The 20860-nt window shown below is 45.3% G+C and overlaps 1 protein-coding gene across 1 annotated transcript; it reads left to right on the top strand.

Moving 5' to 3' along the window:
* The first annotated feature begins 1248 nt into the window (after positions 1-1248).
* Positions 1249-16405, top strand: LOC110489114 (stanniocalcin-2-like). The gene is made up of 4 exons (XM_036943299.1): positions 1249-1586; positions 10748-10890; positions 14469-14680; positions 14931-16405. The coding sequence occupies exons 1-4, from the start codon at positions 1448-1450 to the stop codon at positions 15295-15297; spliced, it is 861 nt and encodes a 286-aa protein (XP_036799194.1). The 5' UTR covers positions 1249-1447; the 3' UTR covers positions 15298-16405.
* The last annotated feature ends 4455 nt before the right edge of the window (positions 16406-20860 follow it).

Below are 20860 nucleotides of genomic sequence, written 5' to 3'. Positions count from 1 at the left end.
CAGCCCGTCAGGAAGTCCAGGATCCAGTTGCAGAGGGAGGTGTTCAGACCCAGGGACCCAGCTTGGAGGGGACAATGGTGTGTTAATAGTGTTAATAGTTCATAGTTAGCAGTTAAACATGTCCACATTACCATCACCACACACTGTGTTTCTGTGTTTCTCTCTGAGTGTTTGGTCTGTCTGTATGGGGTGGCTTCCGAATTATGCAATCCCTGCCAAACGCTACCAGCCTGTCACTGTCCTGCCACCCACTCTTCTCTCATCCTCCTCCTTACCTCCTCTCTTCTCTTCCCTTATTGTCTTAGCCCTGGCATGATGGTGCACCTTGCCAGCCGCAGCTATGCGTCTCCCAGCGTGTGTGTTTGATGAGAATCCCACCATGCCTCTCCAGTTCATGCCTGCTCAAGTCTAGAACATGCATGGCTCCAGGACAACACCAACACCTGCTTGGACCAGGAGTCCATTACCTGACTGTCTATGAAAGGAGTGAATTCAGTGAAAGTAGGGAAAGAAGAATATGTTCTGTACTGTATGCATGTACTTTGACAATCTGTTCAGTTTGTCTTGGAAACTGCTTCAGTCTCTTGCCACAGTTTCTCTCTGAGAGGGAGCACTGACAGTGGGCACATACATGAGTTAATACTTGACTGGTCCATTAGGAGACGTGCATCATATAGACATGGTGGATAGTGCAACTGCAATAAACAACAAAATCATAAATATAAACATGTAATAACACAGAACATCTATTAGGGTGCAAATAGAGTAAGGCTGGTGCTGGGAATATATACCAAGCAATACACTGTTTCCTCATATGGTGTAGGAAAATATGTTTGCCCTTGTATCCACCAATATGTTATTCAAAGTATTACCTAAATCTAACCACAACAGATGTGTCCAGTAAATACCATTGAATGTTATTACATTGTAGGCTAATAGCTGTAGGCATGCCAACATGATTCTGACAGATCTGTTTACATCCGCCGCACATTTCATTCCTCCGATGCAAGGAACAACAAGAGACACAGGTTTCTTAGCCAAACACTAGTTTATAACCACCTATCCATAGACACTTTTTTATATGGAAATACGGGTACAGCCACTGGACACTCCCCTCTCAACCTTGGACGTGGAAGTCTCCGTGTCTGATTGGCCGCTGAGCTTGGCTGACAACACCTGCTTGACTCCATCTAAATTGACGACCCGCCCTGGCTCTGGGAAATATAGGCAGCATCCCTGCGGTCCCAGCGTTCACTCTCTCTCTCTGCGCTGCCTGCCTGAATACAGTCTACAGCCGAGTGCAACGAGTTACCACAGACAGACAGAGAGCAGACTGGCTGGTCGGACCGGCGCGTTTCCGATACAACACTGCATCGTTGTTTCAGAGCGAAGAGAAGGCAGATTATAACACAGGTACCTACTGGTCTTCACAGATAGAGAGGCAGAAATGTTGGTCAAATTTGCAATAGCGCTTCTGGTTTTGTCAGTTCTGGAGCAAGTGGTGGGATTGGATAATATCGATGTTCATGACAACCCGCCAGAGAAACCGGCGAGCCAGAAAGGACGTATGTCTCTGCAGAACACAGGTAAGAAAGAGCCCACACAGACGTGCTCACACGCACCCACGAAGATAGATATATCTTTCTACCATATATACACATATAATGCAGACTGAATTGGTATGGGAAGTGGCTCGACGTTGAAATTGTGTTATCAGAATACAGGTCAGTGGGATAAATATGCGCGAGTGGTACCGCATGCTTATGTGTGCACGTGCTCTCCGCGCTGTGGATATTAGAGCGAGGAACACGTTCGCTCTCTCGCTCTCTCGACATACTGGTTTTATCATGGATGAGATTACCATTTCAGATTATCCACAAAGTGCATATATTGCAAATACAGGGAGACAGAAATTCAATATGTTAGTAAATTGTTAATATACAGACACAAGGTAAGTCATGATAGACGGTGTATATGGCAGCCTCTAGGTGTATGTGATTACGTTTTTTTTCGGGGTATGCTCGATACAACGTGATTGGTTCAAAGTTAGCCAACATCCAGCCGATCCATTGGCAACGAGTACTCGTTTTGCATTTAAATGAAACAAATTTGGCAAAATGACTTAGCCTATGAGCAGGCTACCACATATGAGTGATTGTCATGTGGTTGAAATAGAGGCTACACTGTAAACAGTGGCGACCGTCATTCAGGGCAGGCCCCACCTGTTTAGCTATAAAAAAATAAAATATTTTTGTTGTTGCCTGTTTTGCATGTTATTTTTGCATTAATACGTGTCATATCAGTTTGTAAGCAATGTGAAAAATAAATAAATAAATAAATAAATAAAGGTTAATAAAGCCGCTTGCAAACATGGTCTCTTTTTTGCTTTCTTGAGTCAGGCACCTCCAAAATGCAGGTGTTTCAGCCCAGCTCAGTGCTTTCTGTGGTAGTGGGGCAGCCAGCGGAAAATACAGAGTGACTACTTAGCCTATGAGCAGGCTACCACATATGAGTGATTGTCATGTGGTTGAAATAGAGGCTACACTGTAAACAGTGGCGACCGTCATTCAGGTTTTTAATATTCTCTAGTTTTGCTGTGATTGGCTCACTATTCTGTCACTCATGGGGACACTACGCCTCAATCTACAGGGAGAGCTAAGGAGTAAGCCCAATGGGTGCTGCCATAGATTTACAGTAGAAGTGCCCATCCAAGAAGGCTCAAGGTCATTGGCCACAGATAAAATGACATGACTTTTAAAATTTAGCAAGTCAGTTAAGCACAAATTCTTATTTACAATGACAGCCTACCATGGCCAAACCTGGACGACAGTGGGTCAATTGTGCGCCGCCCTATGGGACTCCCAATCACGGTCAGATGTGATACAGCCTGGATCACGTTATATCTACCGTAGCTTTGATTGGACTGATCATGTCAACATCATACTTTCAAAATCTTAGCTAGACAAGTTGGAAATCGCAAATTCAACAATGAGTGGTTTGGAAGGAATCAGTGGCTTACTGCAAGTGTTGCAAAGCAATCACTATTTTGCTTCCCCTGCTATTCGGTGGAGAGGTGTGGTCCAAGTCTGGGTTTAAGGGTCTCTTTTCCAAGCTTAAAAGGATAAACATTCACACACAATGTCACAAGTGTAGAGAGGAGGAGGCAGTCACAGGTTTAGAACTACTGAATTTATTATAGCACCATATATAAAACCGGGTTGAAACCCAAAGTGCTAAATAGTAGGAGAGATTCATCTCAGGAAAACAAGCAACAATGACAAATGACCGAGGGAGTATATATACAGTGATTGAGTGGGGATTGGAACCGTGTGTGTAATGATGACGAGACAAGTCCGGGGTTGATGGGTGAAGAGCGTTTTGCCAGCAGCAAGTTCGGCAGCAGCTAGAAGGCCGGAAATGCCGACCGCCTGAGCTGGACAGGAGGGGGAGCCAAAGCGAAGGCTGGTGTGACACGCAACACCATTGGCCAGAAAAGGTTGAATACATTGGCCATGCTGTCAATCCAGCATGACTTCTGCCGCGTTTTAAACAACTGGAAACTCGGAACTGGGAAATCTCAGACATCAGTGAGTTCAAGACAACTGGGAACGGTCATCCAACTCGGAATTCCAAGGCGGGAAACTCAGGCCTCTTTCTAGAGCTCCGACCTGAAGATCACTGACGTCATGATTCAACCTAGTTTTTTCCCCCTGAGTTCTCAGTTGTCTTGAAAGCACCATAAATCCAGAGAATCGCAGACTTTGATGATAAAGTCTCATGACAAAATTTGCCCACAAGAAGGACCGCTGTGCCACCTTCCTGTTCAAGTGGGCACAGCACAACGGTGAGTCCAAAAAGGTATTGTATGCTGCTGCATAAATCATGTAATATGCCAGGGAGATATGTATCCTGTAACTAAGAAAGTAATACTAAGTGTATGTTGTGTAGTAAGCTGGTAGTAACCCATGTGTCTCGCCTTAATAATTTGGTCCCTTTCCCCTCTTAATTTTGTCTATGTTCTGACTTGGTGGTGCACATGTAGCCCATAGCCTGTTTTAGAGAAATGTCATCAAATATTGTCTGCTTATATGCCCCCTTTATTTATCCTACGGTTCTGACTTGGTATAGAGGGAGAATACTGTAAAAACGTCCCATGTTCTGAATTCTGTCACTGTACATTTCAAAAGTGCTGAACAAATAATTATATTGACTACGTCCATCTTAGCTCACGTATTAATGTCTTAATCTAAATGAAGGATTGCCTCTTATCTGCTCATCATTCCCTGATGCCATAGTTTGTACTTCTCAATTGTCAGTAGAAACCACATTTGTTTAAGCAAGTCAGCCATATCAGCTATGTTTTTTAAAAAGGTAGTAAATGAAGGCTGAATGAACTGTTTTGCTGCCAGACAAGGCTCCACTGATAGTCAGGTGTAGCGGTGGTAAGGATTCACTCCATGGTGCTGAAAATAAAGCTCTGCTGTTGGGACAGCTTTATGTAGGCCTTAACAGTTTGTGGGCACCATTTGTCACCGTTATAGTGCAATTAATGTATTTTTTTTGTGTCGTGTAGTGGCTTTGCTGGGATGTATCTAAAACCTATTTTTTTTTGCGACACCTAGATTTACATGCTAAAATCACCACTGACTGTAATGGACAACTGTAATTTTAGGTATTATCAACAGTAAAAAAAAAACTCTGAAATGTTTAACTGTAGCATAGTGTAAATTCTGGTGCATTATGGGAAAATAGTACATATTTGTTGTTGTTTTTTTTTTTTGGGGGGGGGGGGTTGTTATAGTTCATATGGTACTGAAATTCCACCCAACTGACTACAGTGCCTTACTGTATCTTTGGAGCACCCGAAACCTTTTGACCACTAGTGGGTTCATGGTGTTGTAGTTTCTGGCTCATTAATATATTTTAAGGCTGCCTTGTAAGATGCTATATTTGTTGCACCTGGGAGTGAGAACGCTGTACCAATTTAACTCCTATGTGGTTATAGTGCCCCATCAATTTAAAATGTATAGGGGCCAGATTAGTGTGGCAGCAAGTCTTGAATTAAATGGTTGAGCATTTTGCCATGTCCTTTTGGTCTGTTTTTCCCTGTACTTTCTGCCAGTTTGAAAGCCTTTCTTAAGGCCGCAAGAAGTGCAAGTGATATAAAACGCAAAATATGAATGAATGTGTAAACGTATTATCAAGCAGCCAACCTGCTTGCACCAATCCCTTGTAATTACAGTAACATTCTGTGAAATACAAACCCCTCCCCTTAATTCATTCAGATTATGGTAGCATTTACTATTTTACATTCCAAACAAGGTGGTTCGAGCCCTGAATCCTGATTGGCTGACAGCAGTGGTATATCAGACTATAATACCATGGGTATGATTTTAAAAAAACATTCATTTTTTACTGCTCTAATTTCTTTGGTAACCAGTTTAAGGGCAATAAGGCTCCTCGGGGGTTTGTGGTATATGGCCGATATACCCCAGCTAAGGGCTGTATCCAGGCGCTCTGTTTCGTGCATAAGAACAATTTAGCCGTGGTATATTGGCCATATAGCACACCCCCTTTATTACTTAAGTATAATACAGTCAATCTTACGCTGTTGTAATATGAAATACAGAATTTTACCCGCCACGGAGTTACCTGAAAGATACTGTGAAATTCATGGCAACCTCTTTAAGGCTCGCACACATCGCACTGAATGTGGAACTAGTGTTCATCTGCCGAACATTCTGCGCGCTGTGTTTTAGGGACCACCCGCTGTAGACGCCTGACTGCCGACATTTTTTACACGATTCTACATGTAAAATCGGTTCGCAATTTACGTTCAGAGATGTTAAGTACTCTCGTCCAGCAAATACTATTGGTGTCTGAGCGCCTACAGTGGACTCCAGGCTTGAACTGCTGGTTGTTAGGCTCCTACAAGGCATGTTGATAGGGAATGATGCAATCGCCTCATGCAAGGCTGTTTCAGTATTCTTAACAGGAATCTTAGGAAATGGCTACAGTCTATTTACAATAACCAATATTATGAAATACTTCTCCATTAATCAATATAGAAATCATGAGAATGTAAGGGTTTAAATCCTTGTAGTTGCAGGGACAGCTCTGACGCAGCTGTGCACAGTAGAGTCCCTCAGTCAGTCAGTCTCACACCACTGTGTAATTCAATGCACGTTGCGGCCAGCTCGTACGATCCACGCACATTCCCGTGTAAACGCCAACACAAGCACTCGCAGCCGACAGCGGCTCACTTTTCCTGTAGTGCACCAAAGTTCAACCCAATGCCCACATCCCTTACACCCCCCCCCCATCTCATACACACACAGACACACAAACCTCAACCCCCCCCCCCAACAGAGCAGTGCTTGTTGACGAGCATAATTTCTCAAATAAATCTACTGCGTTAATTCGTTATTTACTCTGACCGGAGGGCTCGTGAGATTAATCTGCCTAGGCTATCAAATATCACACTTACAGTGATCCGCTGTTGAAATGCTATAGGTCTATTAATTCATTCATATCTCCCATTAAGATATGCTGTATATCCAAGACTGTATATCCTACGTTTTTTCTCTCATGCTGACCCGTTCTCAACCGCCCATATGGAGTGCCATACCCGGTGTAGTTAGTGATTCTATCCCACGTGGACAGAGTGCCTCAGTGACAGTGATGAGAGGAGAGGGAGATGAATAACCTTTCGGCTCGCAACTGATGGGACTCACTCTCTCTGTGGTTCTTCAAGACTGATTACAGAAGTTATTCAAATAAATGTTTTGAACCTGTATAGTCCAAAATAAACACTTATAATAGGCCTACAGTGTGTGTAGCCTAACAGTGTGTCCACATATACTATATGTTACATAACCGTTTACATAAACTAAAAATGGCTGCTTTTCTCCTTTGGGAAGGCCTCTCTAAATATCCTACCATTTGGGGTTAACAGGCAGACTTTTCCCTCTCTCCTGGTCATTTCTTTTTGGTCCACTATCATTTGTTTTATTTCTGTCCTCCTTAGCTGCCACTTGTCAGACGTTGTATAACGTTCGCATTTCAGTCATTTAACAGACACTCTAATCCAGAGTGACTTACATTAGTGAGTGTGTATATATATATATTTTTTTAATACTGGTCCCCCGTGGGAACCGAACCCACAACCCTGGCGTTGTGATGGCGCCATGCTCTAACAACTGAGTTACATGGACAGCAAGAGGCCAAAGGGTGACGTCACCTGCCAACCTACTACAGCCCTGGACTGGACTGTTACACATCTTCTCTTCTGTATATCTGGAAACTCTGGTTTCAATGTAAACATCAACCACTGGTCTTACCAGCGTCATGTCACATTAGACTGCATTATGAAACATTTATGTGTCACACTCTATCCCCTACAGTGAACTATATAGGGAATAGGATGCCATTTGGGACAGGACCAGTCCATCTCCCCACAGCAGCCCAGCCAGGCGGTCACTTAGAAAGTTCCTGTGAAAAGCAGATGGGGGACAAATATGTATACTGGCAACACAGACAGGGAAGACTAATTAATACACAGGTAGTCTCATTACATGATAGTTTAATACCAGGAAAACTGACACCTGTTGACTTCAACTCCGTAAAAGCACAATAGAGGGAGATGCCTTCTGCGTTTGTATGGTCTCTAGTACCCAACACTGTATCTGCAGTGCAGCATCCCCTCCTATCCTCACGACAGGCAATGCAGATGTATTTTGACGCAGAATGACACAGTAATAATCTCTCTGTCACCCTGCATTCATCTGCATTCTTCTCTCTGTGAAGAGACGGTGTTGTTTTCTTGTCTTCTCTCTCCACAGAGACATGTTGTTTTCTTGTCTTCTCCTCTCTCCACAGAGACATGTTGTTTTCTTATCTTCTCCACAGAGACATGTTGTTTTCTTATCTTCTCCACAGAGACATGTTGTTTTCTTGTCTTCTCCACAGAGACATGTTGTTTTCTTATCTTCTCCTCTTTCCACAGAGACATGTTGTTTTCTTGTCTTCTCCTCTCTCCACAGAGACATGTTGTTTTCTTATCTTCTCCACAGAGACATGTTGTTTTCTTATCTTCTCCACAGAGACATGTTGTTTTCTTGTCTTCTCCACAGAGACATGTTGTTTTCTTATCTTCTCCTCTTTCCACAGAGACATGTTGTTTTCTTATCTTCTCCACAGAGACATGTTGTTTTCTTGTCTTCTCCACAGAGACATGTTGTTTTCTTGTCTTCTCCTCTCTCCACAGAGACATGTTGTTTTCTTATCTTCTCCACAGAGACATGTTGTTTTCTTATCTTCTCCACAGAGACATGTTGTTTTCTTGTCTTCTCCACAGAGACATGTTGTTTTCTTATCTTCTCCTCTTTCCACAGATACATGTTGTTTTCTTATCTTCTCCACAGAGACATGTTGTTTTCTTGTCTTCTCCACAGAGACATGTTGTTTTCTTGTCTTCTCCTCTCTCCACAGAGACATGTTGTTTTCTTATCTTCTCCACAGAGACATGTTGTTTTCTTATCTTCTCCACAGAGACATGTTGTTTTCTTGTCTTCTCCACAGAGACATGTTGTTTTCTTATCTTCTCCTCTCTCAACAGAGACATGTTGTTTTCTTATCTTCTCCACAGAGACATGTTGTTTTCTTATCTTCTCCTCTTTCCACAGAGACATGTTGTTTTCTTATCTTCTCCACAGAGACATGTTGTTTTCTTATCTTCTCCACAGAGACATGTTGTTTTCTTATCTTCTCCTCTTTCCACAGAGACATGTTGTTTTCTTATCTTCTCCACAGAGACATGTTGTTTTCTTGTCTTCTCCACAGAGACATGTTGTTTTCTTGTCTTCTCCTCTCTCCACAGAGACATGTTGTTTTCTTGTCTTCTCCACAGAGACATGTTGTTTTCTTATCTTCTCCTCTTTCCACAGAGACATGTTGTTTTCTTGTCTTCTCCTCTCTCCACAGAGACATGTTGTTTTCTTATCTTCTCCACAGAGACATGTTGTTTTCTTATCTTCTCCACAGAGACATGTTGTTTTCTTGTCTTCTCCACAGAGACATGTTGTTTTCTTATCTTCTCCACAGAGACATGTTGTTTTCTTATCTTCTCCACAGAGACATGTTGTTTTCTTATCTTCTCCACAGAGACATGTTGTTTTCTTGTCTTCTCCACAGAGACATGTTGTTTTCTTGTCTTCTCCTCTCTCCACAGAGACAATGTGGTTTTCTTATCTTCTCCACAGAGACATGTTGTTTTCTTATCTTCTCCACAGAGACATGTTGTTTTCTTATCTTCTCCACAGAGACATGTTGTTTTCTTATCTTCTCCACAGAGACATGTTGTTTTCTTGTCTTCTCCACAGAGACATGTTGTTTTCTTATCTTCTCCTCTCTCAACAGAGACAATGTTGTTTTCTTGTCTTCTCCACAGAGACATGTTGTTTTCTTATCTTCTTCTCTCTCCACAGAGACATGTTGTTTTCTTATCTTCTTCTCTCTCCACAGAGACATGTTGTTTTCTTGTCTTCTCCTCGCTCCACAGAGACATGTTGTTTTCTTATCTTCTCCTCTCTCCACAGAGACATGTGGTTTTCTTGTCTCCTCTCTCCACAGAGACATGTTGTTTTCTTATCTTCTCCACAGAGACAATGTTGTTTTCTTGTCTTCTCCACAGAGACATGTGGTTTTCTTGTCTCCTCTCTCCACAGAGACATGTGGTTTTCTTGTCTTCTCCACAGAGACAATGTTGTTTTCTTGTCTTCTCCACAGAGACAATGTGGTTTTCTTGTCTTCTCCACAGAGACAATGTGGTTTTCTTGTCTTCTCCACAGAGACATGTGGTTTTCTTGTCTTCTCCACAGAGACATGTGGTTTTCTTGTCTCCTCTCTCCACAGAGACAATGTGGTTTTCTTGTCTTCTCCACAGAGACAATGTGGTTTTCTTGTCTTCTCCACAGAGACAATGTTGTTTTCTTGTCTTCTCCACAGAGACATGTGGTTTTCTTGTCTTCTCCACAGAGACATGTGGTTTTCTTGTCTTTTCCACAGAGACATGTGGTTTTCTTGTCTCTGGCACCGAAGCCTGGAGGCTGGTTTAGTATTCATCTACTATACTGACCGTAGAAAGAATATGAATCCCAAATTGAACCCTATTTCCTATATAGTGCACTACATTGGACCAGGGTCCACATAGAAGCTGTCTGCCAGGGGAACTCAAATCCCAGTCTGGATGTCCAGACCAAACCACTTGTCATTTTCTTTCATCCCCAGCTGAATGATTCATGTTACTGATTGGCCAGAGTAACCTGGTGGGAAACGATAAACCTGAAACTTTTTTTGTTATAAATGTTTTTGTTTGTTACACGTGGACAAAGAAACAAGGGGGGACAAAATACGGTCTCAAGGTGGTCTCTATTTGAGAAAAGGATCCTAGAACTCTTACTCTAGCAGAACCTTAGGTTAAAAATATGACAAGGGGGAAACGGCTCTGAGATGACAAGGGGGAAATGGCTCTGAGACGACAAGGGGGAAACGGCTCTGAGACGACAAGGGAGAAACGGCTCTGAGACGACAAGGGAGAAACGGCTCTGAGACAACAAGGGGGAAACGGCTCTGAGACTATGCTTAAGACCATGGCCTGTATCACTACATGTAATGGGGATAGAGGTTGATGCTTGATTGTAGACCGTAACTGTCAGTGACAACTCTCTCTCCATCTCTCTCCGTCCAGCTGAGATCCAGCACTGTCTGGTGAGTGCAGGAGACGTGGGCTGCGGTGTGTTTGAGTGTTTTGAGAACAACTCCTGTGAGATCAGAGGCCTGCAGGAGATCTGTCTGACCTTCCTACACAACGCCGGAAAGTTTGATTCCCAGGTAAGACACTCTGTATGTTTGTGTGTATAAGACTACATGTGTATGTGCGTACATGCGTATAAGTTAGTGCACACGTGGATTTATTGAGTTGTTTGCATCCGTAGCCAACGTGTGTGTGTGTGTGTGTGTACCCCAGTCCCCTTTCCTCTCCCATGGAGGTCAGGTCTCTGTGTATCAGGGCAGAGGGCTCCAGGTCCAGGGGTAGCCAGCTGGCACAATTCCCAGCCAGATCCCCTGTCAGACGAGTAGAACAGGCTTTGTCCCGGCCTCTCACTGGGCCATCAGACTGGGTCACAGAGGAATTAGTTCTAACCACCCTAGAACTAGAGCACGTATGTTCATGGGTTAGCAGGTTTTTATTGGTTCACCACAATCAACCAATCCAATAATCCCCAGCTTATAATTGCTCCATTCAACCCCTCTCCTCTCCCTTGCAATTATTCCCCAGGTTATTGCTGTAAATGAGAATGTGTTCTCAGTCAATTTACCTGGTAAAATAAAGGTTAATTACAATCATTAATGGTTGTGTGTTCTATATGCCTGTGTGTGAGTTTAGGGTTGAGTGTTCTATATCTGTGGGTTTAGGGTTGAGTGTTCTATATCTGTGGGTTTAGGGTTGAGTGTTCTATATCTGTGGGTTTAGGGTTGAGTGTTCTATATCTGTGGGTTTAGGGTTGAGTGTTCTAAACCTCAGCAAAAAAAGAAACTTCCTGTTTATTTTCAGCAAACTTAACATGTGTAAAATTTGTATGAACATAACAAGATTCAACAACTGAGACATAAACTGAACAAGTTCCACAGACATGTGACTAACAGAAATTGAATAATGTGTCCCTGAACAAAGGGGGGTCAAAATCAAAAGTAAGTCAGTGTCTGGTGTGGCCACCAGCTGCATTAAGTACTGCAGTGCATCTCCTCCTCATGGACTGCACCAGATTTACCAGTTCTTGCTGTGAGATGTTACCCCACTCTTCTACCAATGCACCTGCAAGTTCCCGGACATTTCTGGGGGGAATGGCCCTAGCCCTCACCCTCCAATCCAACAGGTCCCAGACGTGCTCCATGGGATTGAGATCCAGACTCTGCGCTGGCCATGGCAGAACACTGACATTCCTGTCTTGCAGGAAATCACGCACAGAACGAGCAGTATGGCTGGTAGCATTGTCATGCTGGAGGGTCATGTCAGGATGAGCCTGCAGGAAGGGTACCACATGAGGGAGGAGGAGGATGTCTTCCCTGTAACGCACAGTGTTGAGATTGCCTGCAATGACAACAAGCTCTGTCCGATGATGCTGTGACACACCGCCCCAGACCATGACGGACCCTCCACCTCCAAATCGATCCCGCTCCAGAGTACAGGCCTCGGTGTAACGCTCATTCCTTTGCTGATAAACGCCAATCCGACCACCACCCCTGGTGAGACAAAACCGCAACTCGTCAGTGAAGAGCACTTTTTGCAAGGACCTGCCATACAACAGGCCTACAAGCCCTCAGTCCAGTCTCTCTCAGCCTATTGCAGACAGTCTGAGCACTGATGGAGGGATTGTGCGTTCCTGGTGTAACTCGGGCAGTTGTTGTTGCCATTCTGTACCTGTCCTGCAGGTGTGATGTTCGGATGTACCGATCCTGTGCAGGTGTTGTTACACGTGGTCTGCCACTGCGAGGACGATCAGCTGTCCGTCCTGTCTCCCTGTTGCTCTGTCTTAGGCGTCTCACAGTACGGACATTGCAATTTATTGCCCTGGCCACATCTACAGTCCTCATGCCTACTTGCAGCATGCCTAAGGCACGTTCACGCAGATGAGCAGGGACCCTGGGCATCTTTATTTTGGTGTTTTTCAGAGTCAGGAGAAAGGCCTCTTTAGTGTCCTAAGTTTTCGTAACTGTGACCTTAATTCCATACCGTCTGTAAGGTTATAGTGTGTTAACGACCGCTCGACAGAATTATACATGGAATAAACAAACGTACAGTCAATAACACAATAGAAAAGTCTATATACAGTGTGTGCAAATGAAATAAGATGAGGGAGGTGAGGCAATAAATAGGCCAAAGTGGCGAAATAATTACAATTTAGCAATTAAACACTGGAGTTATAGATGTGCAGAAGATGAATATGCAAGTAGATATTGGGGTGCAAAGGAGAAGAAGAAAAAAAGAACAATATGGGGGTGAGGTAGTTGGGTGGGCTAATTACAGATAAGCTATGTACGAGTGCAATGATCTGTAAGCTGGTTCATTGAACAAGCATGGGAAACAGGGTTTAAACACTTTACAATGAAGATATGTAAAGTTATTTGAATCATCTTTGAAAGACAGGGTGAAAATAGATTTTTCTTTTTTTGCCGAGTTTATATGTCTGTGTGGGTTTAGGGTAAGGGTTGAGTGTTCTATATCTACTGTGTGGGTTTAGGGTAAGGGTTGAGTGTTCTATATCTACTGTGTGGGTTTAGGGTAAGGGTTGAGTGTTCTATATCTACTGTGTGGGTTTAGGGTAAGGGTTGAGTGTTCTATATCTACTGTGTGGGTTTAGGGTAAGGGTTGAGTGTTCTATATCTACTGTGTGGGTTTAGGGTAAGGGTTGAGTGTTCTATATCTACTGTGTGGGTTTAGGGTAAAGGTTGAGTGCTCTATATCTACTGTGTGGGTTTAGGGTTGAGTGTTCTATATCTACCATGTGGGTTTAGGGTTGAGTGTTCTATATCTACCATGTGGGTTTAGGGTAAGGGTTGAGTGTTCTATATTTAACATGTGGGTTTAGGGTTTGGGTTGAGTGTTCTATATCTACTGTGTGAGTTTAGGGTTGAGTGTTCTATATCTACCATGTGGGTTTAGGGTAAGGGTTGAGTGTTCTATATCTACCATGTGGGTTTAGGGTTGAGTGTTCTATGTGTCTGTGTGGGTTTAGGGTAAGGGTTGAGTGCTCTATATCTACTGTGTGGGTTTAGGGTTGAGTGTTCTATATCTACCATGTGGGTTTAGGGTAAGGGTTGAGTGTTCTATATCTAACATGTGGGTTTAGGGTTTGGGTTGAGTGTTCTATATCTACTGTGTGGGTTTAGGGTTGAGTGTTCTATATCTACCATGTGGGTTTAGGGTAAGGGTTGAATGTTCTATATCTACCATGTGGGTTTAGGGTTGAGTGTTCTATATATCTGTGTGTGTTTAGGGTTCGGGTTGAGTGTTCTATATCTACCATGTGGGTTTAGGGTTGAGTGTTCTATATATCTGTGTGTGTTTAGGGTTCGGGTTGAGTGTTCTATATCTACCATGTGGGTTTAGGGTTGAGTGTTCTATATGTCTGTGTGGGTTTAGGGTAAGGGTTGAGTGTTCTATATCTACTGTGTGGGTTTAGGGTTGAGTGTTCTAAATGTCTGTGTGGGTTTAGGGTTTGGGTTGAGTGTTCTATATCTACTGTGTGGGTTTAGGGTTTGGGTTGAGTGTTCTATATCTACTGTGTGGGTTTAGGGTTGAGTGTTCTATATGTCTGTGTGGGTTTAGGGTTTGGGTTGAGTGTTCTATGTGTCTGTGTGGGTTTAGGGTAAGGGTTGAGTGTTCTATATCTACTGTGTGGGTTTAGGGTAAGTCGTTCATCAAGGATGCTCTGAAGTGCATGGCCCACGGCTTGAGACACAAGTTCAGCTGCATCAGCAGGAAGTGCCTGGCCATTAAAGAGATGGTGTTCCAGCTGCAGAGAGAGTGTTACCTCAGACACAACCTGTGTTCTGCAGCCAAGGAGAACGTTGCGGTCATGGTGGAGATGATCCACTTCCAGGACCTCTTCCCTAAAGGGTGAGGATGGTTGCATTCATCAGTGTCTTTCTCGTCCATCTCATCCCTTCTCTTTCCTAAAGGGTGAAGAGGACTACATCTCTCTTTATCTCTGACCCTTTGTCTCATTCTCTCTGCCTTCTCTACTCTTCTCTCTGCCTCTTCCCCTTTTAACTTACCTAGAAGGTCAACCACCCATACCAAGATACCAAGCTGTGGATGTCCAGCCCTATATTAGTATAATAATCCCATGATCTCCCCCCCCCCACAGGCCATATGTGGAGCTGGTTAACATCCTACTGAGCTGTGGGGAGGAGGTGAAGGAGGCCTTAACCAGGAGCGTCCGGCTGCAGTGTGAGCAGAACTGGGGGGCTCTCTGTGACAGCCTGAGTGTCTGCTCTTCCCTCACCCCCCCTCCTGGTCAGGCCCCCTCCTCCACCGACCACCGCCGCCACGGGTCCCCCCACTCTGAGCCAGACCACCCCCGACCCCCCCGACAGGGGGACAAGGACAAGTCCAGTAAAGGAGGCTTCAACGCCCACCCCCGCAGCCGCAGCCAGGGTCCCCGCCGACAGAGCCCCGAGGCTGGGGTGGTGGCGGAGCAGGAAGACCCTGAGGCCACAGACATCCGGAGGTGAAAGAGACATTGGACCCTAACTATCCTGATTCTCCGCCCCGACCGTGTCACCATCGCAGCCCCCCCCCCCCCCTCTCTTTCCCTCTCCTCTCCAGTCATTCCAGCAGTCCCAAATGGTAAATCTGCAGGTAACATGGTGTAGCTCGTTCAGTTACTCCAGATTGTAGTCCACCGACGTTTCTGTTCATTATTGAAATATAATAGATATTATTATCCTGATTTTGAAGTGTTAGGACTTTTTTGGGCTCTAATATAGCGTTTCTCAAATCGTGCTCACTGTAACATTTCATTATATTTGTATTATTTATTTGATTGTTTAAATATCCAAATGTACATAGATATACTTATCTATATTTATACAGTACGAACATGTATAAATATAGTCACCATATGCAGTACTGATGTACTATACGATTATAGTACATGGTGTGTTCTGTCGTATACCATACCTCACGACCCATCACCACCCATTACGACCCCACACGACCCATCAACACCCATAGATATGTAACATTCAGCTTTGTTGTTTCAAAGTGGGAATGTGTTGGTAGTATTATAATTCTAGATACTTGATGATTAAATACAAACTGTACTGGTTTTCAAGTCCAGTTCTGGCACATATGACTTGTAGTGCATGAGGTGGGTTACCATGGCAAAGAAAACAAACTGGTACATTCTCTGATGGCCAGCTTCCATCGTTAGGATTCCTACTATTAGGGAGCCCAGGACACAGCGTCTGTCTGTAGCAGCACATTCATAGTGTGTCTCAAATAGCACCCTATTCCCTACAGAGTGCACTGCTTTTGACCAGGGCTGTATGGGCTATTTGGGATGCAGAAATAGCAGACATAGCTTAGATCCTCTGATTTCAGCTAATGTGCAACCCCATGCTTCCAGGTGCCTCAACATGCTGGTCCCTTCTGTAGTGACTCCTCTCTGTGACGCTGAGGTTTACTAGAGTTCACTCGACTGGGGTGACAATGTTGTACATACAGTAAGTAGCACTAGGAAGATCCAAAGGAGATTTTCAATTGATTTGGTTTAAAGATGAATTATTGAAACTTTTATTGGATTCAAGGCACAAATGTTACTGTTGTGGTAACGTACTCGCAGACAGTCCCGGGGACACGCTGCAGACGGTCCCGGGGACACGCTGCAGACGGTCCCGGGGACACGCTACAGACGGTCCCGGGGACACGCTACAGACGGTCCCGGGGACACGCTGCAGACGGTCCCGCGGGCGCGCTACAGACGGTCCCGGGGACGCGCTACAAACGGTCCCTGGGACACGCTGCAGACGGTCCCGGGGACACGCTACAGATGGTCCCGGGGACACGCTACAAACGGTCCCGGGGACACGCTGCAGACGGTCCCGGGGACACGCTACAGACGGTCCCGGGGACACGCTACAAACGGTCCCGGGGACACGCTGCAGACGGTCCCAGGGACACGCTACAGACGGTCCCGGGGACACGCTACAGACGGTCCCGGGGACACGCTGCAGACGGTCCCGCGGGCGCGCTACAGATGGTCCTACAGACAGCCCGACAGACGGTCCTACAGACAGTCCGAAACGACAGACACGCCACACAGTCCGAAAGACACACGCTACAGACGGTCCCGGGGACACGCTACAAACGGTCCCGGGGACACGCTGCAGACGGTCCCAGGGACACGCTACAGACGGTCCCGGGGACACGCTACAGACAGTCCCGGGGATACGCTACAGACGGTCCTGCGGGCGCGCTACAGATGGTCCTACAGGCGGTCCTACGTACACGCTACAGACGCGCTACAGATGGTCCTATGGACACGTTACTGGCAGTCCAACAGCCACGCTACGGGCGGCCCTACAGACATGCTACAGACAGCCCGAACGATAGACATGCTCACAGACAGCCCTACAGACGCGCCACAGACAGTCCGGTCGTACACAGACTTTCATGCAGACACGCTACAGACTTTCATGCAGACACGCTACAGACATTTATGCAGACACGCTACAGACATTCATCCAGACACGCTACAGACTTTCATGCAGACACGCTACAGACTTTCATGCAGACACGCTACAGACTTTCATGCAGACACGCTACAGACACACTACAGACACGCTACAGACTTTCATGCAGACACGCTACAGACTTTCATGCAGACACGCTACAGACTTTCATGCAGACACGCTACAGACACGCTACAGACTTTCATGCAGACACGCTACAGACTTTCATGCAGACACGCTACAGCCATTCATGCAGACACGCTACAGACTTTCATGCAGACACGCTACAGACTTTCATGCAGACACGCTACAGCCATTCATGCAGACACGCTACAGACTTTCATGCAGACACGCTACAGACTTTCATGCAGACACGCTACAGACTTTCATCCAGACACGCTACAGACTTTCATGCAGACACGCTACAGACATTCATGCAGACACGCTACAGACATTCATGCAGACACGCTACAGACATTCATGCAGACACGCTACAGACATTCATGCAGACACGCTACAGACATTCATGCAGACACGCTACAGACATGTTGCAGACATTCATACAGACACTCTACAGACTTTCATACAGACACGCTACAGACACAACAGACAATCTTACAGACACTACAGACATTCATACAGACACTACAGACATTCATGCAGACACGCTCCAGACATTCATACAGACACTACAGACACACTACAGACACGCTACAGACTTTCATGCAGACACGCTACAGACTTTCATGCAGACACGCTACAGACATTCATGCAGACACGCTACAGACATTCATGCAGACACGCTACAGACATTCATGCAGACACGCTACAGACATGTTGCAGACATTCATACAGACACTCTACAGACTTTCATACAGACACGCTACAGACACAACAGACATTCATACAGACACACTACAGACACGCTACAGACATTCCTGCAGACACGCTACAGACATGTTGCAGACATTCATACAGACACTCTACAGACTATCATACAGACACGCTACAGACACAACAGACATTCATGCAGACACACTACAGACACGCTACAGACATGCTGCAGACATTCATGCAGACATTCATGCTTACACGCTACAGACTTTCATACGGACACGCTACAGACATTCATGCAGACGCACTACAGACACGCTACAGACATTCATGCAGACACGCTACAGACATTCATACAGACACGCTACAGACATTCATGCAGACACGCTACAGACATTCATGCAGACACGCTACAGACATTCATGCAGACGCACTACAGACACGCTACAGACATTCATGCATACACGCTACAGACATTCATACAGACACGCTACAGACATTCATGCAGACACGCTACAGACATTCATGCAGACGCACTACAGACACGCTACAGACATTCATGCAGACACGCTACAGACATTTATGCAGACACGCTACAGACATTCCTACAGACACGCTACAGACATTCATGCTTACACGCTACAGACTTTCATACGGACACGCTACAGACATTCATGCAGACGCACTACAGACACGCTACAGACATTCATGCAGACACGCTACAGACATTCATACAGACACACTACAGACATTCATGCAGACACGCTACAGACATTCATGCAGACGCACTACAGACACGCTACAGACATTCATGCAGACACGCTACAGACATTTATGCAGACACGCTACAGACATTCCTACAGACACGCTTCAGACATTCATGCAGACACGCTACAGACATTTATGCAGACACGCTACAGACATTCCTACAGACACGCTACAGACATTCATGCTGACACGCTACAGACATTCATACAGACACGCTACAGACATTCATGCAGACGCACTACAGACACGCTACAGACATGCATGCAGACACGCTACAGACATTCCTACAGACACGCTACAGACATTCATGCTGACACGCTACAGACATTCATGCAGACGCACTACAGACACGCTACAGACATTCATGCTGACACGCTACAGACATTCATGCTGACACGCTACAGACATTCATGCAGACATTCCTACAGACACGCTACAGACATTCCTACAGACACGCTACAGACATTCCTACAGACACGCTACAGACATTCATGCAGACACGCTACAGACATTCCTACAGACACGCTACAGACATTCCTACAGACACGCTACAGACATTCATGCAGACACGCTACAGACATTCATTCAGACACGCTACAGACATTCATGCAGACACGCTACAGACATTCCTACAGACACGCTACAGACATTCATGCAGACACGCTACAGACATTCCTACAGACACGCTACAGACATTCCTACAGACACGCTACAGACATTCCTACAGACACGCTACAGACATTCATGCAGACACGCTACAGACATTCCTACAGACACGCTACAGACATTCATGCTGACACGCTACAGACATTCATGCAGACACGCTACAGACATTCATTCAGACACGCTACAGACATTCCTACAGACACACTACAGACATTCATGCAGACACGCTACAGACATTCCTACAGACACGCTACAGACATTCATACAGACACACTGCAGACATTCATGCAGACACGCTACAGACATTCATTCAGACACGCTACAGACATTCATGCAGACACGCTACAGACATTCATTCAGACACGCTACAGACATTCATGCAGACACGCTCCAGACATTCATGCAGACACGCTACAGACATTCATGCAGACGCACTACAGACACGCTACAGACATTCATGCAGACACGCTACAGACATTCATACAGACACGCTACAGACATTCATGCAGACACGCTACAGACATTCATGCAGACGCACTACAGACACGCTACAGACATTCATGCAGACACGCTACAGACATTCATACGGACACGCTACAGACATTCATGCAGACGCACTACAGACACGCTACAGACATTCATGCAGACACGCTACAGACATTCATACAGACACGCTACAGACATTCATGCAGACACGCTACAGACATTCATGCAGACGCACTACAGACACGCTACAGACATTCATGCAGACACGCTACAGACATTTATGCAGACACGCTACAGACATTCCTACAGACACGCTACAGACATTCATGCAGACACGCTACAGACATTTATGCAGACACGCTACAGACATTCCTACAGACACGCTACAGACATTCATGCTGACACGCTACAGACATTCATACAGACACGCTACAGACATTCATGCAGACGCACTACAGGCACGCTACAGACATGCATGCAGACACGCTACAGACATTCCTACAGACACGCTACAGACATTCATGCTGACACGCTACAGACATTCATGCAGACGCACTACAGACACGCTACAGACATTCATGCTGACACGCTACAGACATTCATGCTGACACGCTACAGACATTCATGCAGACATTCCTACAGACACGCTACAGACATTCCTACAGACACGCTACAGACATTCCTACAGACACGCTACAGACATTCATGCAGACACGCTACAGACATTCCTACAGACACGCTACAGACATTCCTACAGACACGCTACAGACATTCATGCAGACACGCTACAGACATTCATTCAGACACG

Source organism: Oncorhynchus mykiss, chromosome 14 (assembly GCF_013265735.2).
Source record: "Oncorhynchus mykiss isolate Arlee chromosome 14, USDA_OmykA_1.1, whole genome shotgun sequence".
NCBI lineage: Eukaryota > Metazoa > Chordata > Actinopteri > Salmoniformes > Salmonidae > Oncorhynchus > Oncorhynchus mykiss.
This window is presented reverse-complemented; position numbering and strand designations above follow the sequence as displayed.